The following is a 26,200-nucleotide window of genomic DNA, read 5'->3' as shown; positions in this document are numbered from 1 at the left end:
CGCCTTTTTTCTTGTTCTTCGGCAAAAGCAGACCACACACAGACTGTGTATATCCCCAGCAGTGATGTAACGTTTGCAGGGAGGAACATACAGCCTGTAATGCAATCTGCACTCGCCCAAGTGCTTGCACACATTGTGAGCTTATTTCAAGTGATTGTGCTTAGGGACAAACAACACTAAATAAGACTCACAACACAGATCGACAGACACACACACACAGAGTAGCGGTTGCTGAATGACAAAAGGCTTGTTCGAGATGAACTATACTAGCCTGTCACCGGCTGGCGAGAGTAGCCGCTTGCCGTCGGGAGGGAATTAAAAGTGGAGACGTCAAGTCTGCTCCATGCTCTTATCACAAATAAAGTGTATTAAATACAATATGTGTGAAATACACAGAAACGTTTGAACAACTGAAACACTTTTTATATACTGCTTAATACAGCGCAATCTGTTGAAGAATAAAGTTCAGCATAAACATATATGCTACTAAATACCAATAAAGTGTGGGTATATATGCTTTTATCAGGGTTTTTGATAAAAAAAATGACTCAAGATAACAGTGTGATTACACTAAATAAGCTTTACTGTTATAAAACACAGATTTGTGAGCATTATTGGAAATTGTTAGAATTAACACACGCAACACACCTCGTGCTTGTCATGACAGAATCTAACCAATGAGAGTAAAGTGTGTCGTCATCAAGGCTTTCACAGCCGATTTTGAGCAACTGCAGCGCCTGACCTCAGCAGCTGGTCTCGTTTTGCTCTCGCGGTAGTTTTGACAGCACATGTGATCGTAAGGCGGCTGGTCATAGTTGGAGAAATGTCCTAACCAGAATGCATTGCTTTTGTCAGGCGGCAGCCGATTCTTGCAGCGCCGCATGAAGTTGAACGCACCTAAAAAGCTGATGCCGGCTCCACCGCATGTGCTTTTATGCTTCCTGGTCGATTACGTCACCTGCCCGTGGCGTCTCTGCCTTCCATTGGACAGATTACACATGTGATTCAGAGCGCGGTCACGCTGGAGACGTTCCCCTAGCGTTTTCGACGCAGCTTGAGTTCCTGAAGGGGAACTTGAAATCACATCATATGACCCCTTTAAATTTTGTTTGTTCCTCACGCAAACATATAGCAGAAAACTTGAAATATAGTGTCCTTTTTGGAGTTTAATTGCCCCTGGTCACTATGAACAAATTTTTATTTTCTTTTTTTCCGAAAATAATTTGAAATTAATTATTTTATATGAAGAAATTCCACAGAAAAATATCTGCAAATTGGTTTGGAACAATAAGAAGTTGACTACATGATAAAAATTTAGCATTTTTTTGGTAAACTTCATCCTCACTGTTTTTAACATGGTCATTCAGTGGTACTTAATAACAGCAACCAAAGGAACCTCAGGGTTTATTCGCTTATGCCTTCAATGTGACAAACATTATAAACCCATTACAGTTACTGCCCCCACTACAGTCCATTGCAACTGGAAATCTCACTTTCCTCATCTGGAATGTCTTGCCGGTCATGTGTTAAGGCAGTGCCTTAGGGCACACAAGAAGAAAATCGATGGTCTGACTGGTGGGTTAGAGGGTGTTGTGAATACAGTGGTTGATTTGAAGAAATGTTTGAACTATGAAACTCTCAGATGGAATTAAAGTTTGCAGCACCTCATTTGAAAATGATTGTTTTGACAGAGCAGGAACCGAGGGCTGGTCACAGTGGGAGGTTCTATGGTTTGCATATTCATGAAATGAGCGATAAAAAGTGAGAGTAGCAGTTCAGATGAGGTCTGTCTTAGCAGAAAGAAAAACTCTTGAGGGAGATAAAGAGGACCTTGTTAAATAATGAGCCTCTGACTGAATCAACTTATCAATTCAGTTAACTCATAAAAAGAAGCAAAAATATCATTAAGTCAAGACAAAGAGGCTTCTAGGAAAAGGGGTGTGTGGAGAGGATTGGGTTTTGCTAATGTCAGAGGAAGTAACCCACATGTTTTAATGAGATTGACTTTTTGTTCTTTTATGCTTAAGGTTCCAGGGCCACCCAATGCTTTATTTTTTAAATATCAAGAGTAAAATAGTAGTTTTTAAAGTGAATTAACCTATGTTAGTTAATTCCTTTGCTTAAATCCCCTTTTTTTTATTATGTACTTTAAGAAAGGTCATTGTTATTTTGGGTGCGTTCACACTTGAACTCTGAATGAACTCTGGTGTGATTGTTTAATTATTACGGTTCATTTGAATAAGTGTAAATGCTGCCATTTGAACCTTGGAGAGCACCAAACAAGCCAACCAAGACCCACTTTGTCAGGTGGTCTCAGTCGACATCCAAAAAGCCTCTGGTGCGGTTTAACTGAAATATGAATCAAATGCATTGTGTGCACAACTTTTTACACATTTAATAAGCTCTTCATCACGTGTTCTCATCCAGTAAAAATACCACCATATGCACATTGAGCGCATTTAGCCCAAAACACAACACTGTATTAAATGTTCGCTAAGTTCCATTACAAAACATACGTCATAAAAGCTGTCAAATTAGGTTGTGACCTTATCATTATGCCTTTTGTTTTCTATCTTTAACATGTTCTATGTTATAAATGACAATGTGAATGCTGAACCAAACTAAATGTATTTTCTTTTTTGGAACTGAACTACGAGTTTGAACACACCCCTATTATAGTAATGCCTTTTTTTATTTCAATTTGACCCCAGTGAAAAATTGTATTTTATATTTTATTTTATTTCCATTTTTAGACACCAAATATATCCCCCCAAAAATTCAGGGGGCCCATTTAAAGTATATTATCAAATTTTGTTTATAATCCGTTTTCACAAGACTAAGAAATGTCTTCAAATATCTAAAGTATCAACCTGACTCTTTAAGGTAAAGTATGTTATGAGCTATTAATAAAATGCCATTAAGGTCTTTCCGATGCCAACAGAACATGAAGGTTAAAGGTATTTTATTTAAAGAAATGCAAAAACATTCAGGCTTTGTGAAATGCAGGAAGCGCTCATTTCAGCATATTACAAGGCACAGACACCTCTGCCTCTTTATCCAAAAATAACACCAAGTTGGGTCTTTAAGACGGCAAAAAAGTGTAATGCACCTCAGAAAAGATATGCGTGTTATTTTGGTTGTTCCCGCTTGCGACTTGGTGTGGGTTGCTTAACCCAAGCTGAACTGAAAAACCAGCACTGATGCCCTTTGAAATGGTGGATAAACGTTCAGTCACAGCACACTAAATACACGGCTTTGAAAACAGAACGAGCTGCATTTAGTATTTCTGTTTGTGCGATAGTACACTGTGTTACTGCTGAGAAAAGCAGGCAAGTTATATAATACATACTGCTTAATGCTTACCAATGACATGCACATTCCACTTGAATTATGAATGTCAATTGAGTTATTTATGTTTACTGACTGTTCTGAATTTCTATTTTGTCTCGTTTCTCTGCAGAGATTCGAGAGGCGTTCCGAGTTCTAGATAGGGATGGGAACGGATTCATCTCGAAGCAGGAGCTGGGTATGGCCATGCGCTCTCTGGGGTACATGCCCAGTGAGGTGGAGCTGGCAATTATCATGCAGAGACTGGACATGGATGGTGAGTCAGTCTCTTTCTACATCTCTCTTATTCTCTGGTTCCACACAAATAAAAGAAGCATCTGTCTTCTGATAATCTGTGAAACAGTTTTACAATCTGTCACAGACCCCTTCCAGTCCTTGCACTGGACAGATATATGATATTCTGAACAGTTCATGCTCAGAAGTGATCATAGAATTGAACAATTTATCCAGCACAGGTGGGCTGTAAATACACCAGTGAGCAAAGTGAATGTTAAGAACCTTGCATATTACTGTGTGTGTGTGTGTGTGTGTGTGTGTGTCCGGCTTCAGTGGTCGTCAAGGTCAGGTCACTGTTGACTGAATGGTTTGAGAACATGCATTGATTTAGCTCATTAATCCACCTGGAAGGTTTTTTTTTTTTTTAGTAACAAATGTTGAATGTAACTCACATTGTGGGTCTAGGAGGAATTTTTACACCTCATAATATGAATTTTGTTTGTTTAAGATCAGTGTTGCATTCTTTCTAAGATACAGCAAAATAAAATGTCATTTCAAAATATCTTTTACCTCAAAAACTTCTGTACTACACTCTACTACACTAAAAATAAAGCTTCTTTATTGGCATCAATGGTTCTAAATGGTTCTGAACCTTAAACATCCATGGAACCTTTCAAATGCAAAAAAGGTTCTTTGAATTCGAAAAAAGGTTCTTTAGATTTCTAAAATATTCTTCAAAATGGTTATTTTAGGAACTGTTCACTAAAAGGTTCTTTGGGAACCAAAAATGGTTCTTTTATGGCAACACTGCAAAAACACCCATTTGGAACCTTTATTTTTAAGAGTGTAAGCCTAGTTGGGCTACATCTAAAGTTTTTGACTCTTAACCAGAAAGATCTTCTTTAGAACAGCCTATAACCTCAGTACAGAATGCATATACGGATGCACCTCTTTACTGTATTTCAGTAATAAATATTTAAGATTCAGCAGTAGAGTGGAGACAAGGTTTTGCAGCACAGTGGGGGCATTAGCATGATAACAGCTCTCTCTGACTTATCACTTTAAGTTCCACTGTTGCTCTCAGCTGGTGTTGCCTTTCATACATGTCAGACCAGTAATTTTCTTTTTTTCAGGTAAGATTGAGAGAGAAAGATTGATAGCTGTTATGCATGCTCACCTTTGTTCACATGCCATAATATTTTCTAGTTTTTAAAAGAGTTCTGGTCAAATGTATACGTTCAAGAGCATGCACTTTAGGAAATGATTAGATTCAGTTATTAATGAAAATAAAGGAATTAGCTGCTGCAAGTTGATAAAAAAATGTATTTGCTTGGTGCATGATATTGGCTGTTTGAATGAAACAACACAGGAAACCAATGACAAATGAAATGTGAAAAGAAAAATATAATTGTCAGTTTCATATGTAATGGTTAGATTAAGTGAATTTGAATATACCAGATCTGTAGCCTATTTCTTAGTTCAAAGACCTGAACGGTTTCATTTAGCTGAACCGCACCAGAAAAAAATGGCAGAACAAAGCAATCAGCACAGCAGTGCAGATCCTATTAAATTATAATAGTTCCTGAGATTTAGGTAGATGTAGATTACTGATCCCTGAAGGGCAATTAATAATTCTATTCTGTTCTATTATTTAACTGATTTTAAGAACTTTAACCATCTGTTCTCATCAGGTGGAATGTAAATAGTTTCTAGCGACAAGCAATGGAAACTGCTGTGCAACGTAACAAATTTTCAACCAATCAGAATCTATTTAATGATTATATTTAGCTGCTGTTTTACAATTTGTTGATTTTGAAGATTAAATTAAAGGAATAATTCACCCAAAATAAAAATTTGCTGAACATTTACTCACCCTCGGGCCATCCAAGATGTAGAGTTTGTTTCTTCATCAGAACAGATTTGCAGAAATTTAGCATTACATCACTTGCTCACCAATTGATGCTCTGCAGTCAATGGGTGCCATCAGAATACAGCTGATAAAAACATCACATTTGGGTGAACTAATCTTTTAAGTGACCGTTAGACGACAGTGAAAGCAATCCAAATGTAAAAATAAGAAAATATCCTATATGCGAAGATATTTATTCTATATGGACAAATTCTGTAAAAAATCTCTCATTCAAACTGATAACCAACATGGTACTAATATACACTATTATGCCCAAGATCCCTAATATGTTTTACTTAAACTAATTAAAGCTCTTATTTGTTCTCTTCCTGATGCAGGTGATGGACAGGTGGACTTTGATGAATTTATGACAATATTGGGACCTAAACTTGTTTCTTCTGAAACCAGAGAGGGCTTCTTAGGAAGTACAATAGACAGCATATTCTGGCAGGTATGAAAAGCAGCCATCTATTTTCTATATCTCAATGTTCTCTTGTCTCTCTCATTGTTTGGGTGTGCATTTGTATTCTGAGCATGAGGATAAGATTACGGGCCACACTTTGCCCTCTCCACCTGCTTCCTCCGTCCCATGACAACTGGTGAATGTGATTCTTCTCAGACCGTGGGCTTCAAAGTGAGCAGGCAGATCTTACCATTTCAAAGTGAACATTCATTCATATAGTGAGGAAATCCCAGTTTCACTTCCAAGAGATTTCGCTGAGCATCGAGGAAGGCATATTAATTGAAAGATTTGCCACTTAAAAGGGAAGTATAGATCTGAATTAGTCATCACAGACATTTGGGCAGCGTTTTCACTCTCTCTTTCTTGCTTGGTCTTCATCTCTGCTTTTATTAAATAAGATTTTAGACCGAAAAAAATAGCTGACTTGCTGTCTTGATTAAACAATTGCATGGCTATGTATAGTGTCTTTCCCTCACAGAGGAAGCCGAGCGGTGTGTGTAGGAGTGAGGAACAGCAAGGTCACAGACACTGGTTGTCTCGAAGGTGATTTAAATGCTCATCTCAACACACCTTTTGTGGGACACAGTGACTCATAACTGCAACAGTAATCCATGTAACATCATCACACCAGCATACCAAACACCCTCTCCCTCTCTGATGTTATTATGAGGCCAATACAAGTCTAATAATGGCACAATGACAAAACCACCTGGGAAATATTGTGTTTTGACAGAGCAACTGTTATTGGGATCATTTTAGTTTTCTACTAGAGATCCTATACACTTTTCTTGCACAATTTAGTTTTTTTGAGTATGTGATTTAGTGTTGTTGTTCAAAAGCTTGAGATCAGTAAGATTAGTGACAAACCAGTTATAAGTAGCTCGGGTATGTTTGTAGCATTAGCCAACAATACATTGTATGAGTCAAAATGATCAGTTTAGGATATTAAGTAAAGATCATGTTCCATGAAGATACCGTAAATATATCAACACTTAATTTATGTTTAGTAATATGCATTGCTAAGAACTTCATATGGACAACTGTAAAGGTGATTTTCTCAATATTTCGATTTTTTTGCACCCTCAAATTCCAGATTTTCAAATAGTTGTATCTCGGTCAAATATTGTCCTACCCTAACAAACCATCAATGACAAGCTTATTTATTCATCTTTCAGATTATGTATAAATCTCAGTTTTGAAAAATTGACCCTTATGACTAGTTTTGTGGTCCAGGGTCACATTTTTTTAAATAAATTAATACTTTTATTCAGCAAGGATGCATTAAACTGATAAAAAACATCTTAAAATCTCATCTTTAAAATGTTTTGTTGCAAACATTGATTTTAAAAAATAGAAAATTAAATAAAAATGGATTAAAAATCTAATACTACAAATATATTATTTATATTATTTGTAATAATAATAATACCATTATTAATAATAACTGAATAATTTAAATAGACTACATTTAATGATTTTAGTTAATGAATGATTTACACTTCATTTATATCAATTTACAATACAGTACACCAATACAGTTACCTTTTGATTTTTTTTTTCCAAGGTTTTTTTTTTTTTTTTTCTCAAGGTCAAGCGCATCTTTGCAGGCATTATCTGTAAGATTCCTGTCAAATACATTGAAAGCTGTTTGCGTCATAAAACCATTCTTATAAATATTGACGCACCATGTCTTTGACATTGAGGTCTGGCAGACTGATGGCCTTTACGTACACTCTTAAAAATATAGGGGCTTCGTGATGCCATAAAAGAACCTTTTTGTCTAAATGGTTCCATAAAGAACCTTTAACCTCTGAACAACCTTTCTGTTTCTCAAAAGTTTGTTTGTGGCAAAGGTTCTTCAGATTATAGAAAGGTAAGGAAGAGATGGTTCTTTAAAGAACCTTTGACTGAAAGGTTCTTCTATGGCATCGCTTGAAGAACCTTTTGAAGCACCTTTATTTTTAATGGTGTAAAGTGTCACACACCATGCATTGGAACCAGATCAAACCCAAAAAAGCTGCTGATTTTTAAATCTGTGCTGTAGATGTGAAGTCATAAACCAGTGAGAAGAAAGTTAGCTCTTATCTGTCAGCACAAAGAAGTTGTGTGTGTCCTCATAAGGATGTCATCTCAGTTTGGATTTGCATGCTGACTAGGACATTTTTCATCCCAAGAACCTCGAGGCCATTTGTGTAACATGAAAGACTGAGCACGTATTAGTGGGGGGGCGTTTAAAAATGTTCTTAACAAGATTGTCAATGGGGACGTCAGAGAGGAGCCAAGAGCTACAGGCAATCATGGATTATTAGGAACACATAGGCATAAACAAGCTTGTTTTCCCCACTTCGAGGAATACAAACCTGGGGAGTATATGTAGTGTTGTTGCCAACAGCCCTGATTTAACAGTGGAAATGATTTGAGACAAACACAGTCAGCATGTATCACTAACAGCACATTCTAGCCATATGTGATGTTTAATTCACATGTACTGTATATTTCTCTGTTGTTTTACTATTGTTTCAAAACATCTCTACTGCAGCAGCTCCAGAGATGGTGATGCATTAAATTATGTAGCTGATACATTAAAGTGTTTAGTCTATGTTGTGTTGCATTACAAGCACATTTCTGATGTATTCTATGATTCTAGAAAAAATAAATAAATAAATAATTTAATTTAGGGGAAAAAAACTTAAATTCACAGGAAAGACATTTTTAATGTTATAAAAGATTTCTCACAGTTTCCACAAAAATGTTAAACAGTACAACTGTTTTCAACATTGATATTAATAAGACGTTTTCTGGAGAACCAAATCAGCATATTAGAATGATTTCTGAAGGATCATGTGACACTGAAAATGTCTCAGGTTATGTATGTAACCATGGTTCCCTGAGAGGGAATGAGACACTGCGTCCTCTAGAGGTCGCTATGGGGAACTCCATCTACGTGACCCGTGTCTGAAGCATATATACAAAAACACCAAATATTGGCCGGCGACAGCCTGTGACGTCACTCCCGGTGTGACCACAGTATAAAATGGCGCTGGGAGAAAGCGTCATCCACTTCTTCGTCTGAAGCTGCATCCGAAGCATGGCCTAAAGTCTATAGGACGCAGTGTCTCGTTCCCTCTCAGGGAACCATGGTTACATACGTAACCTGAGACGTTCCCTATCAAGGGAACTTCGAACTGCGTCCTCTAGAGGCCGCTATGGGGAACGATGTACCCACGCCGCCATGCTGAGGGGAGTGCATGCCATTCCACAAAGGCAAGCACTAAGCATCAACTCTACCAAAAGGATATGTTGTCCCTGGGATGAATTGACGGCTGTCAGTGACATTATCCCCTTCGGCCAAAGGCCTGAGCTGCATACCCCGGAACTCACCTGATAGAGGCCGGACCTCCTGGAGCCAGGGTAAAGCTCAAGGCTTGGAATCAGAAAAAGGGATTCCTTTAAGGGGATACAACCAAGCACTTAGGATAGTAACTAAGCCTGGCCTGTCACCCAGGGCCTACTGCTTGCTCCTACAAGAGCTCGCTGAAGGAACTGGATCAACAGATCCTTGATAGTAGCCCCTGTTCAAGTAGTATCACTGGAGATACATAGGTAGAGTGGGGCCCAAGGAGAAAACGGGCCTAACCGACTCAAAGAGTGGGTACGAAGCCGCAGCGCATAACCCATACCATACAGGATTTTAGAAAAGACTGCAAAACACTCTGTGCGATCTTACCACAGCGTGGCTTTCAGAAAAGTGCACAGAGACTAGCGTGCGCACTTACCAAATATGGATTTTAGAAACCGTATTGTCAGATTCTCTCTGGAGGGAGCAGCATGTTCATAGATGACCCTCTAAATGAGGGGAGAAATGCTAGCTCTACCAAGAAGGAGCTCTGGAGAGCGGAGAACTTAACTCTCAACATGAGAGGGAACTCAGACGCTCAGAAGAGAGCGACACACTCATAAGTGACCCTCTAATAAGGGAAGCGATGCCAGCTCAACCAACAAAGAGAGCTCAAAAGGGAGCAACATGCTCATAAATAACCCTCAAAAGTGAAGAGAGCAATGCTAGCTCGACCAACTATGAGAGCAACCTGACAAGGAAGCCTAAAGAAAGGCCTGACGTGCTGAGGTTTCTAAATAACGGAGCTCTGGGAGCGGAGACTCAACTCTGATATGAGAGGAAACTCGAACGCTCAACAGGGCGCGGCATACTCATAGGCAACCCTCTATAGTGAGGGGAGCAATGCCAGCTCGATCAACAGGGTAGAGCTCGGAGGGGTACAGCAGCAACAAGGAGTAGGTTGTTAAGTAACAAAGCTCTGGGAGCAGAAACTCTACTTACAGCAAAAAGGGAACTCACACGCTCATAAGGGAGCAGTATACTCAAGGTGACCCTCAACAGTGAGGGGAGTAAAAAACTAGCTCTACCATGGTAAAGCTCTGGAGAGCGGAGAATCTACCCTCAGCATGAGAGCTCAGACACTCAGGAGGGAGCGGCATGCTTATAAATAACCCTACACATTCTAGGCGAGGGGAGCAACGCTAGCTCGACCTACAAACAGATGATACCTAACAACCTGAACAAGCTGCTGGAAATAGTATCAGGGTAATAGGTAACTGAACAAAGGCAACAAGGGCTCAGGGAAACTGCTACTTAAACCCTAATAAGGGTGGCAGTTCTAAGCTAAACCTCTATGCACCTATCATGGCCTCGTTTGAAGAACAAAAGTGCCAGACTAGAAAATGCTGCTCCTCAGAGCCAAAGCATTGTAATAAAGTCACTCAGTACCACACCTGATACCAACCTGCAGCACTGGAATAAAGGTTAGTTCGAATGGTATAAAACACACATACCAGCGAATCTGATAAAATTGGATCGTACTCACCCATTCAAGGATCCCGCGCATAAGATGGAAAAATGTGAGCGCAGGAGGTGCTCACCTAATCTCAGTTAGGTGGATTGAACGGATGTTGCAGGGGAATTAGAGAGGGAAAAATGAGGGCAGATGTACAGGCCCCCTGAAGGAAAGAGAGATGTCTCAACTCTCACCCTGGCCCGGGCGAGAGCGTTGTGAACGCCTCATCCGGACCACGTCCCTCAGGTTCTGCCTACCTCTCTTCGACCCGCGCTTCCCTGAAGCCCTACCCGTAGGCGGGGGAGGGGCGCGAGTCGCGACACTAGCCTTCTGCACCCATCTTTGATCCTTAGATCCAGATGGGCCAGGACCCCCGCGTTGTTTGGGCTCAGACCTGGACCTTCTCGGGATGAAGGTTTTAAAAGCCGCTGAGCGTGCCTTCGCCTCCCTAAACTTTTCAACCACCGCCTCGACGGAGGTACCAAAAAGTTCGGAAGGCAAAACCGGAGAAGAAAGCCCCTCTCTTTCTTCCCAACATCTGCCAGGTTCACCCACAGCTGTCTCTCCGTTACCACCATGGACGCCATGGACCTGCCCATAGCAGAGGCGGCCTGCTTAGTGGTTCGAAGAGCCAGATCAGTGGTGCGGCGCAACTCAGCCACCTCGTCAGGTGACAGACCCTGACCTTTATCCAGGTCTTTCAGCAGATCAGCCTGATATGCCTGAAGCACTGCCATAGTGTGCAACGAGGCAACAGCCTGACCTGCTGCTGCGTACGCCTTGCCATTTAAGCGAGATGTAGTCTGAAGGGGCTTAGATGGCAAGGAAGGAACCTGAAGAGAGGATGTCTTGCCCTCAGAGAGATAGCTAGCCAGCGTCTCTTCTATGGGGGGCATCCGCTCATAGCCGTTCTCACGCATCCCCTCAATATTAGCATAACTAGTATGCTGAAATCTATAAATACGAGAGGAAAACTGCTTTTTCCATTCCTTCTCAACCTCCGCATGAAGATCAGGAAGGAAAAGAAGGCTCACTCGAGCTGGGGGGTTATGGCCAGAAAGATAGCGCTCATCGAGACGACCCCACGGCGCCACCACCCTGGCCCGCTTCCACGGCAAGTCAAGCCTCGCCGAGGCGCGTTCCATAACCTCCAACAACTTATCATACGCAGGGCAGGATGATTGAGAGGGCTCAGTCTCAACTTCTTCACCCTCAGACATCTCCTGCTCTTCCTGGGCAGAGCCCAGCAGAGCACTAACTGCTGAATCAGATGGCATCAGAGAAACCGCGTCATCGTCATCCAGCAGCTCGCCCTCGCTCGCGACTGATGAGCGTGAGAAGGAAAGCCCTTTCTCTAACTCACAGGCGAGACTCACCTGTGAGCCCCATGAGCTCATTTTCCTCCGTGCCTCAGCAGCAGAGGGTCCTGAACCGCAGGAAGCAGATGGCTGTCCCTCTTTCCTCAAAAAGAGAGACAGACGAGAGTGGAGCTTTTTCATAGAAAAACGCTCACAGTGCACGCAAACTGCTCCCTCGAGAACATTGCGTGCGTGCTCTTCGCCCAAACAAAAGATGCAAAGATTATGTGAGTCATCAGGTGTCAGATAACGCGGACACGGATGCACACATTTCTTGAACGCCTTGCTAGTGCTCGCCATAATAAGGGAAAAAACGTTCTTACCTCGCGAATGCACGCTTCAAACAAAACAGTCATTGAAGACGAAGAAGAGGATGACGCTTTCTCCCGGCGCCCTTTTATACTGTGGCACACCGGGAGTGACGTCATAGGCTGTTGCCGGCCAATATTTGGTGTTTTTGTATATATGCTTCAGACACGGGTCACGTAGATGGAGTTCCCCATAGCGACCTCTAGAGGACGCAGTTCGAAGTTCCCTTGATAGGGAACTAGGGTTGCTGAAAATTCAGCTTTGCCATCACAGAAATAAATTATATTTAAGATATATAAAAAATTGTACTGCTTGATATCTTTGTAGAAACATGAGGATTCAGGATTCTTTGATTAATTGAAAGTTTAAACTAACATAATTTATACTTTTGTAACATTATAAATGTTTTAATTAAAATATATATATATTTTTAATCGTACTGACCCAAAAATGTTTACAAACTACTGTAAATATATAAATATTTGTCAAATAAATTGTCACATTCATTTGTACTTAGTAATTAAGCAGAAAGCTTTATGCAAGCTTTACACAAGTCACATTTCAAGAGACCAAATTCATATTTATGTACAGAAATATTGCAATATTATAAAATGTATTAAATGATTTTATATTCCATTTCTGACATCTCAATTAATGTCAATAAATATCTGATAGCAAAAATATCTGAGCAGAGAGGAAAAAATATCAGAGCAAATGTAAACCTGGCTTGATATTGTATGTCGATGCCAAAAATAAAAGCATGGAAGTACTATGGTTCATGAAAATTAATTAGGTAATGTAATATCAGAATAAGCTAATTAATAAGCAGCCTGGTCTTTACTCCAAATAGTGACATCACAAGCCACAAACTTTGCAAAACCACTGGTGTATTGGAGACTTTGAGCTGGCCAAAGAGTCTACAGAAGTAAAGTAAATATGCCAACAAATTTTTAGTGCACAATATTTATCCTACAAGTGGATTGGGCTATGTCCTCATGGATTTATTTGTTTGTTTCAAATCAGCCCTCTGTTTAGTATTCATGTGAGCAAAAACCAATCCTGGCTCTGTTGTGTTCTGTGATGAAGATTAACATATTTTTAGACAGATAGTTGAAGGAGTGGGTGAATAAACAGAAGAGAGATAAACTAAGATAAATATGAAATATACAGTGGACCAAAATTATAGGAGCATTCAGGAGTATCCCCAACAGTCACCACAACATTACAGAGTGTGTCTCTTTTTCAACTCGACACAGCTGACAACTCAATTAAGCCGTGAATCAGCCCGACTCTGTCCTCTTCCATGTCCGGCCCAGATGAATGACACCGGCATCTCTCGTCTGCTTGTATAGCCAGCGGCATCATTGCTACGCTAGAGCCATAACTGTCTGATAGTAAACCAAAAACCTCTGTGGAGGCATTTAGAGCAGCATGACAAACAAACTCAGCAGGACTGAATGCACAAATATTCCCTTTTCAGAGGCGTTTGTGCTGACGAGTGTACAAGGGAGATTACCACTATAGGCAGTGAATTTAAAATACTGCAAGCTTTTAACAACACAAGAAGACAACCACATTAGTGCAAACCACAAAGGCTGCATTTATTTAATCATAAACACAGTAAAAACTGTAATGTTGTGACTCGTTCTTAGAAATTAAAATGACTGCTTTCTATGTTAATTTATTTTCAAATGTAATTTATTCCTGTGGTGGCAAAGCTGAATTTTCAGTGGCCATTACTCCAGTTTTCAGTGTCACATGATCCTTCAGAAATCATTCTAATATGCTGATTTGCTGCTCAAGAAACATTTATTATTATTATTATTATCAATATTGAAAACAGTTGTGCTGCTTAATATTTTTTCAGGATTTTCTAATGAATAAAAAGTTTAAAAGAACAGGCTTTATTTGAAATCATCCTCTTTTGTAGCATTATGCACATCTTTACTCTCACTTTTGGACATTTCTATGTGTCATTTCTGCATTAAAAAGTGTGAAGTATTAATATATATATTAATACTTCATATTAATATATATATTATATACTTATATATATATATAAATATTTATATATATATATATAAATACATACAGTCATAGCCAAAAATATCGGCACCCTTGGTAAATATGAGCAAAGAAGGCTGTGAAAATTAATCTGCATTGTTAATCCTTTTGATCTTTTATTTTAAAAATTCACAAAAATCGAACCTTTCATTGAATAATAAGAATTTAAAATGGGGGGAATATTATGAAATAAATGTTTTTCTCTAATACACATTGGACACAATTATTGGCACTGCTAGAAATTCTTATAATTAAATTCAGTCAATAAGTCAAATATAAAAAGTCAAATAATTAAATTTTGAGCACTCCAGGGTGATTATGAACATGATATTATCCAGCCATGGCTTCCTGTTTCACAGAAATATAAATAGGAGGGAAAACAAAGTCCAAATTCCCTTAATTATCCATCACAATGAGAAAAACCAAAGAATATATTTCTGATGTGCACAAATTAGTGAAGTGGCTTTAAGAAAAGAGCTAGAGCATGGGAAAATTCCCATTTCCACCATCAGGACAATAATTAAGAATTTCCAATCACCATAAAATGTTATGAAACTGCCTGGAAGAGGACGTGTGTCTGTATCGTCCTAATGCATGGTGAGAAGGAGAGTTTGAGTGGATAAAGACTCTCCGAGGACCACAGCTGGACAATTGCAGAAAATAGTTGAGTCTCGGGGTCAGAAAACTTTAAAAACAAATTGTCAAACAGCACCTACATCACCACATGTTGTTTGGGAGGGTTTCAAGAAAAATTCTCCTAGCTCATCCAAAAAACAATCTCCAGCATATTCAATTATCAGACACGACTGGAACTTCAAATGGGACTGGCTTCTATGGTCAGATGAAACTAAAAACTGAGCTTTTTAGCAGCAAACACTCAAGATGGGTTTGGTGAACACAGGGATAAAAGGAACGCCATGTGTACAATGAAATATACTGCTGTATTTTTGATGTTGTGGGTCTATATTTCTGATGGAGGTCCTGGACATATTGTTTAGACACATGGCATCATGGATTCTATCAAATACCAACAGATCAATAAGTGACTGACTCTGTTAGAAAACTCATAATGGACCATGTTTGGATCTTCCAACCATACAATAATCCAAACACAAACCTCAAAAACAACACAAAAATGGGTCACTGAGCACAAAACCAAGCTTCTGCTGGCCATTCCAGTCCTCTGACCTGAACCCTGTAGAAAATGAGTGAGGTGAACTGAAGAGAAGAAGCACCAACATGGAGCTGTGAATCTAAAGGGTCTGGAGTGATTCTGGATGAAGGAATGGTCTCTGAACTCTTGTCAGGTGTTCTCTAACCTCATCAGGCATTATAGGAGAAAATGTAGAGCTGTTAAACTGGCAAATGGAGGTTTCAAAAAATATTGAATAAAAGGTGCTGTTAATTGTGGCCAATGTGTATTAGAGAAAAACATTTATTTCATAATGATATTTCCCCCATTTCAAATTCTTATTATCTAATGAAACTTGTTTTTAGTGAATTTTTAAAATAAAAGATCAAAAGGATTAACAATGCAGATTAATTTTCACAGCCTTCTTTGATCATATTTGCCAGGGGTGCCGATATTTTTGGCTATGACTGTATGTATGTATATATATATATATATATATATATATATATTAGTGGTGTCAAAATTAGCGCGTTAACGCATGCTATTAATTATTTTCAGATTAACGCGTTAAAAATATTAACGCAAAATAACGCAGGGGCGGGGCTAGGGTTGGCCACCTCATTCGCAACTGCTGCCACTGTCTCTTTTTTTTCTTGCAAAGGATTGCGTTTATTTAGATGCAGAATGTCTTTATGACCACATCAAACGGGAGAAGTTTCAGACACGTGCTCTATACGTCGCCTCCACGCCAGACGCGAGTCAAACAAGCGCGTAAAAGATACTGTGCTCGTAGCGCGCACTCTTCAAATACACGCACAAAGGTGCGTGTGCGCACAGTAGCCTATATCATTTCATATCATACAGCGAAAGAAACTACGTGCATGCAATGTCGTAGTTATGCCGTCAGTTAAGGCATGAGGTTACCAAAAAGGCGATTAAAGCTGCCTTAAACTGTGTGCACGCATGCAATATGTTATATATGCGTCACATTTAAGTACATGTCTCTGAAATGGTTTTAAAAACTGTCCTGAGGCACCCCAGCACTGTCTTCCTCATCTAAAATACCCAATTCAACTCATCCGCTCATTAGTTGAGACTTTCAGACCTGAAGTGAGTCAGAAAATCTAAAGAGATTTGTCAGAAAATAAGATGCATGTCAGATCCCCATCACCTTCAGCAGCAGCAGCTTTTAAAGCAATAGCAGGCAAATAAGTTAATAACCAGCTGCTGTGATGTCTATTAATCCAAGAACAAAAGAAAAAAAGAGGAAATCAATAACTTTTATAGTTTTAAGGGGTTCATCTGTATTTAATTTAGAATTTAGTGTTTGGTAAGTATTAATTTTCTGTATATTTCTGCTGAAGGGCACAGCTAGCTAAATATGTAATTTATTATAATGGGTTCATGTGAAGATTGTTTTAAGTTAACTTAAATTAGACGTTAAGTCTAATAAATGTTAAAATTGATAGCTCTCAATTATACTGTAATGCTGAATGGCTACAGTCAATGGTTAAATATTCAGGGGGCAATTTTTTTTTTTTTTATAGAGACATCAGTAGTATTGATATCAGTGATGCTGGCCTTCAATCATAAAAAAGATACCATTAAAGAAATATTAAAAATATACTGTCTTTATGTTGTTTGTACATTGTACATTTGAAGATTGTTTATTTAAAAACTTGAATGTTAGGTGGGGTTAAGCGTGATTAATCACAATTAATTTTAGAAAAATGTGTGATTAATTAGTTATTTTTTTTAATCGATTGACAGCACTAATATATATATATATATATATATATATATAATTAATTGTATTTCTTTTATTTAATTGTATTTGTTTATGAAAAAAAAAAAAATATATATATATGCAATTTTTGATTGAAACATCAAAAGGATAAAAAATCATAATGTTGAGCTTTACTAAATAGAAAGTGGCTGTAAATAATAGCTAAAGCACTGAAAATTCCCATTTCCACCATTAAGGAAATAATTAAGAAGTTCCAATCGACTGGATATGTTACCATTCTGCCTGGAAGAGGAAGTGGGTCTAAATTTTCTTAATACAAAGAGAGGAAAATAGTTTGAGTGGCCAAAGACTCTCCAAGGATCACAGTTTAAAAAAAAACTGCAGAAATTAGTTGAGTCTTAAGGGTCAAAAAACAGCAATATCAAACAGCACCTGCATCTCCACAAGTTATTTGGGGGGGTTTCAAAAAATTCCTCTGCTTTCATCCAAAAACAAACTGCAGAATATTCAGTTGCCAGACACAACTGGAACTTCAAATGGGACTGGGTTCTATGGTCAAATGAAAACAAAAAGAGCTTTTTGGCACACATGAGATGGATCTTTAATGTTGCAGGCCTTTTCTGCCGGAGGTCCTGGACATCTTGTTCAGATACATGGCATTATGTATTCTATCAAATGCCAACAGTTAAAAAACCTGACTACCTCTGCTAGAAATCTTATGATGGGCCATAGTTGGATCTTCCATTAGGTCAATAATCCGAAACAAACATGAAAATCAACACATAAATGGCTCACTGAATACAGGTTCTGCCATGACCTATGGCATACCTGAACCCTATAGAAAATAAGAGGAGAGGCACCATCATGGACCGTGGCATTTGAATGATCTGGAGAGATTCTGTATGTAAGAATGGTCTCTGAACTTTGCATGTTCTACAACCTCATCATGTACCTCACCTGGAGAAAATTTTACTTCAATGAAAGTTTAGATGTTTGTGATTGTTTTTAAAATAAAGGAGCAAAAGAATCCTTCCTTTTGATTGCCTTCTTTGCTCATATTTGCCAAGAAATTGTATATAATTGGCTTTAGTGGCTTTAACTTCCTATAGTTTTTAATCATAGTGGGCGCTCCTAGATGAATATGATTGGTGATCATAATATTTAAAAATCTTATCACAAAAGAGATTTATTTCTGTTAAAATATAAGATCAGTGGTAAAACAAGGAGTCTTTTTGTTGTTGTTGTTGTTTTCATTGTTGCTAAAAATGAACATTCTGGAGGGGAAAGTATTTGAATATAAATTGCAGCAGGGCATAATATATCATATCATGAACAAGATGAATGACTGACAATGCACGGATCACTCCGAATGCAGACAGTTTCTGACACGGTTTTCCAAACATAATTTGTCTGCATGTGGGCAGAAATCTCTCATAGCAGCATTACCTTCTCCATCTTGCCTTCACTCGACAACATGTGCTCCCATCTCTTCACTCCCGTTGGCAGGTGCAGCTCATTTGCATAAAGTGCAACTTTTCTCAACTTTGTCACATTGCTGGACACGCCCACGGTTGCTCGGTGCTGCCAGAAATCACAACCTTCTGGTCTTTTTATCACTGCAAATGGCTGCATGTTAAGACGCCACTCTTTGAGGAGAGAAATGTGTATGAACGTAGGTTAATGACACCTGTTTCTGCTTGTAATTCTCTGGTCTGCAATTATCCTGTTGATTGCCTTCTATCCTCTAGGACACTTCAGCTAATGGAAAGGGGATGAAAGTAGGACAGATACATCGCTTCTTTCACACTGGCGGTCATTAACATGATGAGATAACAGTCAGGCCCACGAGCAGATGGGTCCTAACTGTGTCAAATGTTACATGTGGAGACTGTGACAGAGACACTGCATTGGTTATGTCTTAAACCTTATAATCGGCTCGTCTGTGTGAGTGTTTTCAGCTATGAATGCTGAGTACTGCATGCAGACATGCAAAACTGGATGTGTGTGGGGCCAAGATCACAACAGAGCAATTTAATTTAACCAATATTTAACCAGTTCATAGTGCAAGTACTTGATCTACTATAGTCTCTGTTAGAGTAAGTAGTGGTAAAACTGGCCCAGGATTCGTGGAGCTGAATGAAAATGAGTTCATTCGAAGTAATGGATGGCTGATAAACCAAAGACCCTCCTGTTACAATCACCCTGCTCCCAAACGCACCATTCACGCCCAAATGCCATCTGTTCAGTTCACACTTCCCAAAGTGACAGTTGCAGAACTGGCAGCTGAATTACAGGCTGTTAGTGCCTTGGAAATTATTTCACAGAAGACAGTTGTATGTGTCTGTGTGTGTGTGTTCTTGTAGTTCAAGGTTATAGATCATGCTATAGTAGGGGCATATCACTGCACTTCCTCAAATTATTTTTCAGTGCTTTTTTGCCACGCAGATGTTGAGTCTCTGATAAGACACCACAGACGGTCCCCCCTGATGTCTTGACAGAGTGATAGTATCGATTGGCAGACTGTATGAGATATTCTGAATCATCTTGTCTTGATTAAGGATCAGCTTACTTAAGATTCAGCTTTGGCTTTGAAGGGCCACTGACAAAAATCCAGATAAAAGCAGGAGATAAAAATAGGTCTGTCAAATTAACATTTAATGCAGTTAGTTATTTTAAAATTAACACATTTAATCATGCCTGACTTATATATTCAAGATTGAGAAATGTTCCTTCAGTGGAAGCAGTTTGAGCTGAAGTTCAGGCAGAAATACCTCCTAAATTCAAAGTATATTTTTTTTGATTCCACAGACTGTCCAGAGAGAAAGATATAATAATAATAATAATAATAATAATAATAGCAATAATATATTATTTTATATTATTAAATTAATTAAATTAATTATTAGATTATTATTATTATTATTATTATTAAAGTTAAATTAGTATATATTATTAAAAATAAATGTATTATAATTATTCAATATTTATTATAATTAAAATCATTATAATTATTTAGTAGTAGTAGTGGTTGTAGTGAATAAAGCAATATTTGACATCTAAATGGCTCTTTTGTAATGTCTTTACTCATCTGCCACAATAATGTCTTCATCCATATTATCTTGATCCACAGCCAGGCCAGGGATGATGATAATAATAATAATAATAATAATAATAATAAAACAATATTTTGACTTCTACATGGTCTCAATAATATTTTTGAATTATGTTCAATATATTATATTTTGAGTCCACAAATAATAATAATAAAAACATTATTTTGACTTCTACATGGTCTCAATAATATTTTTGAATTATGTTCAGTATATTATGTTTTTAAACCACAAATAATAATAATAATAATTATTATTATTATTTTAATAAAACAACAATAGTTTTACTTCTATAGAGCCTTTTTTTGTAGAAAAACATCAGCCCAAACAGAGCTATAATTAATTATTAAAATATAATAATAATAATTATTCTCAAGGGCCTTTTTTGTAGGAAAAATGTTAGCCCAAACAGAGCTATAATTAATTATTAATGTATTATTATTATTATTATTATTATTAAACACTTGTAAAGGGACTTTTTTTGTTGCATGAAATTAATTTGAATGTTTTTTTACAGACTAAGAGATCTAGTAAAGTATATGAAAATTTTAATTTGATCATCATAAATAACTTAATCAATGCCAACTATACATTAAATTTCATGCTGCGTCCATAGAGTCAGCTGATATGGTCATTCGCTCTTCTTTCCTCACATCACTGTAGCTTATCGCTCCATCTCAGCATTAATGTGGCTCTGAGTTATAGAGGGGAGCAGGCAGACAAGGAATGGGAGGAAAAAAGAGGTCCTATTTCATTGTGACAAATGTGTCTGGACACCTTCAACACGACACTTACCCCCGTCCCTCGCTCAGTGGGTCAACCAAAGACATCAGCCTCTGACAGATTCCTTCATGGCCCATCTCCCCCAGCGTGCAGATCCGCTTAGCCGTGTGACATGAGAGCTGGCACAAACCAGACACACTTTTAACACCACGTCTAGGCTTTGGAGGGAACAACAATAACAAACGGTGAACTTGAAATATTAAGACACAATTGCTCTGCTCTAAAACAAATCATACATGAAGCCTCCTCGAAAAGATAGGCAACTTAATTATGCAGCTTTTTAAGATGCATCTTTTTGGACAGATTCTATGGCATTCTATATCATATAGATCCTTCCCAGAATGCAGAGCTCAGTGAAAATATCAGTTGCAGACGAAGCGAGTAGAATGGTGATTACACATGAACTTATATTTCATTTAAAAATGACAAGTGTTAATAAAAACAGTTCAGACTAATGAAAAATGTATCATTTTAATCAATATTTGTGTTGTGTATTTTTATGCTTGAGTGTGACGTTATTAGTTGAGCAACATGCTAAAATCAAACTCAAAGTGGTTCTCAGTAATTGTTTCTACCTGATTTAATCCATAAAAAAATGTGTTTTGTTGGTGTAAATGAATGCATTTAGGTTGACTCAGTGATGAGAGTTGCTCCCTGTAGACTGAGGAAGTTCATTTGGTTTTCGGAACAGATTTATTATATTTCATTTACAAAAGGCATGGATTGAATACAAACTGTGTAAGTTTAACGAGCAATGTTTAAATTATCTCAATAATTTGGCAGTAGAACAGGCATTTTAACTCTCTGAATTGTTTTATTATTATGAATTAGTTTGTTATGTCTTTCTTTATGAAAGCTCTCCCAAATAATTCACAGAGGTATTTTCATACTCACATTAATCATGTACCTGCCAATTAAACGAGAGTGTTTGTGTAATTGAAACGTTAATCATCTGCTCTGCTGGGCGGTACTTCAGGATTGATGGTCAAAGATGGAAATCTATACAGGCTTTCAGTGCCACCACTGCAAAATAAGCAACACAGTAAGTGTAAATCTGTAATAATCAGAGGCCGCTCAAATGCCTGTCAGATCAAAGCGACTTGTGGATTACAGCCAGCACACAAACACACACACACACACACACACACACACACACATAAACATCAGCATTTACTCACACAGTGCAGACCTCCTACAAGATCGCTCCTTTATTGATGTCATAAATAAAGTCAAACCGAATATGAAAGACAAGGAGCGTATCATGTGATAATAATGTTTTGGAGTGATTTTCCTTCCTTCATATATACATATACATATATGTGTGTGTGTGTGTACACTATATTGCCAAAAGTATTGGGACACCCCCTTCTTTAGAACTAGAAGAAGGCACTTCCAAAACTGTGGCAACAAAGATGTAAACATAATTCACGTATTTAAAAACTGTATTTCCATCTCTGTTGCAACAGTTTTGAAAGTGTCTAAAATGACTGTACCCATATACAAGTCATTGGTGTTTAGTGATGAGTTTTCGGCTCAAGGTCTGCATTTAAAGTCACACCAGAGGTGTTCAGCTGAGATTAGGACTTTGCTTTCTGCTGACCAGTCAAGTTCTTCCACACTGACTGAATCAATCATTTATTTTTGAACCTTGTCTTATACACAGAGACACTGTCATGTTAGAATAGAAAAGGCTTCTGTCCAAACTGTTGCAATAAAATTAGAAGCACACAATTCCCTAGAATATCATTATATGCTTAAACATTAAGATTTGTACTCATGGAAATTACTAAAGTAGTCAAACCTGTTCATTAGAAGGGGGTGACCCAATACTTTTGGCAATATAGTGTATATACAGGTGCATCTCAAAAACAAATTCTTATATATATATATATATTATATGAAAATAATAATAATGGGTGGTGATGGCGCAGTGGATAAGACACATGCCTTTGGTGTGAGAGACCCGGGTTCGAATCCACTGTGAGACACCAATGTGTCCCTGAGCAAGACACTTAACCCCTAGTTGCTCCAGAGGCGTGCGACCTCTGACATATATAGCAATTGTAAGTCGCTTTGGATAAAAGCGTCAGCTAAATGAATAAATGTAAATGTAATGAAAAAATTAATATATTATAATGTAAATATATAAATCTTATATATTAAATTTAATATAAATAAATAAATCAGCAAGCAAGCATATTTGCCAGTTTGGAAGTTTGGCAATAAATAACTGTTCTGTTCTTTAGTTAAAGAATATTTAAAATGATAAAAAATATTAATGACTAGTATTATATATATAAGAGCATTTTCTTAATATTAATTTATATATATATATATATACAGAGCTGGGTAGTAACTGATTACATGTAATCTGGATTACATAATGAGATTCCAAAAATTAAGTACTTGTAATTAGAGTAAATTACATTTTAAAATACTCATAATCAGAGTACAGTTACTTTTTTATGGATTACATGATTACATATTATTCACACAATAGCAATAAATTATTCATAATTCATTGATTCTCCCTAATTTCTCTTTTTCATCTTTTACATTTTCCTTTCTAAAATAGCCTAGCGATATATACATATTATATATGTATTTATAGTCCAGTTTTGTGGACATTCACACAAAGACCAGTCATTAGTCAAGTGGCGACATCATTTGACCACTGGATTTACAAAAATCATTTCAGGTTTAAGAAGGGTTTCAACATTGCATAAACTACTGATGAACACACCAATTTTTATTTGAATTATTACTCTGTAGGTTTTTTTTAACAATGTATTATTAATTATAACTAATTAAAATGCACATATTCACATTATTTCTAAGTTACATGTATTGCAGGCATAAATAAAGTGTTTTATTTAAAACAGACTATAGAAATACAAAGACGGTTCAATCCTATACTTATGAATGGGAGAAACTGGGAGTAATGCACAATATGGAGGAATAGTCCCACCTTCTAAATGAAAGAGACAAATTTCCCATAGAAACCTGACTAGACCAGCCAATGAACACGCGCAGTATAAGCACGTTATGACTGCTCATGTGCATTGGCTGGTCTAGCCTGAAAAATACGCTTTTTAAACGCTATTTGAGAATACTAAACAACATTCACTGGGCCATTAATTTCAGATTTGTGTTGTTGATTTGACATATGTAATTTAATTGTGAGTTCAGCAAGCAGTTTTTGAGATTTCAGGATTCCCCCATTCATTAAGATTAAGAAGGCATTGCAAATATGGCCGCCGAGTGAAGAGACTTTCCTTGAAAGAGTTTGTTTTCAAATAGTTTTTAAAAAATTTTAAATAATTTAATTAATTGTCAGCTTTTCGTTAAACTCACAACCCCCCTGCAGTTCCTTTATGAATCCTAGTTTGGGAAACCTTGATGTAATATAATGTTTCATGCACTTTATGTTGTAAATTATAATGAATAGAACACGTTTTCTTTCTCTTTGCATTTTTTACATCATTATGGTACAAGGTAATGCTATTTAAATTAATGTGATAAATGAGTTAAATCAAAAGTAATCTAAAAGTGATGTGTAATGTAACGGTTTACGTTACTGACTACAATATTTGTCATGCAATCTGGAATCAGTAACGGATTACAATCTGTAAGTAATCTACCCAGCTCTATATAGATAATAAATGAAAATTCAGCTTTGCCATCACAGGAATAAATTACCATTTAAAGTATAATAAAATAGAAAAGTAATTTTGTATTTTAATAATATTAATTTAAATTGTAATTGTATTTCACAATTATTAATAATAATTACAATAATATTAATAATAAATTATGCTAATTATTATTATTATTATTATTGAGTCTTCCCCATAGCTCGTGGATGTTTCTGTGTGGTGGACTAATCATCTCATTATGTTACCATAATTCAGAGAGCAGACTTTTTGTGTTCAAGCACACTCTAAATGAGTGTAATTATCCTGATAGAGAGCTTCAACACCTCTGCAACAACTTGCGGTAAATTGCCTCACTTAATTCCACGCAGTTATTGGTCATATGAAGAACAAGAGCATTAGAACTGATGCCTCAAGGTACTACATCAACACCCCTTGTTAACACAATAGTGATTCAATCTCTTCTTGTTTTATTGCATCATTGTTTTTTGGCCTTTTGGCCATTTTTATAGATCGAAATGTAGTGTTTCAGAATGCTGATGGGTTTCCATGAGCGTTAGGATTCTTATAGGCAGTAGAGAGTGGGGCTGCTTACTCTGAGGTAATGAGAGACAATACAGTCTGATATAAGAAATGGTATGATATTACAGAGTTACAGAGTTATATTCATAACTAAGACATCAATAGGTCTCTTTCATATAGTTTTCTTTCAGAGTGAGAGAATAGTCAGTGATGGAAAAAGAAGTGCATTTGGAGTTGAAGGGATCCCATGAGAGTGTCTGGATGTGAAGAGTTGAATGACAGAGATACATGCTCAGTGCCGTCATCTCGCTCCTCAGAAGAGACACTCCCAGCTGATAATGTCTCATTGAGGCTTTACGCTTGGTTTTGTGTAAGTGACATTGTCTGACAAGCCTCAGTGATAACATCAGATAAGCGTTGGTTCTGCATCTGCGCTGATTCCCCGCAAGCTTCTAAAGGGCACAGGTTTGTTATAACAAAATCCAGTGTTTGTTATAAGAGGTCAAGGTTTGGTTGTTAGCATGGTCCAGTTAACTATTGCTAGTAGATGCCATAACCACACCATCTGAGGGTGAAAAGCCCCTTGAATGTCCATTCAAAGGTTGGTGTGTGTTCTGATGAAAGATATATAATTTCATTATATTGTAGTATAATATTATTTCATTATATTATATATATTTTCCTGTTTAATTTAAGTAAGAATGGTTAACTGAAAATTAAAGCTGCAATCCGT

General features: G+C 37.3%; 1 protein-coding gene across 1 annotated transcript in view; it reads left to right on the top strand.

Annotated features, from left to right (window-relative positions):
• caln2 (calneuron 2) overlaps window positions 1–26,200 on the top strand; it is a 47,798-nt gene that overhangs the window by 12,923 nt on the left and 8,675 nt on the right. Inside the window, exons 3-4 of the mRNA XM_079394661.1 lie at window positions 3,461–3,604; window positions 5,812–5,924. Of these exons, the coding sequence (XP_079250787.1) occupies window positions 3,461–3,604; window positions 5,812–5,924 (257 nt within the window). The remainder of the gene's footprint in view (window positions 1–3,460; window positions 3,605–5,811; window positions 5,925–26,200) is intronic.

This window comes from Barbus barbus (genome assembly GCF_936440315.1).
Source record: "Barbus barbus genome assembly, chromosome: 36".
Taxonomy (NCBI): domain Eukaryota; kingdom Metazoa; phylum Chordata; class Actinopteri; order Cypriniformes; family Cyprinidae; genus Barbus; species Barbus barbus.
Note: the sequence above shows the minus strand (reverse complement) of the source record. Positions and strands in the feature narration are given on the sequence as shown.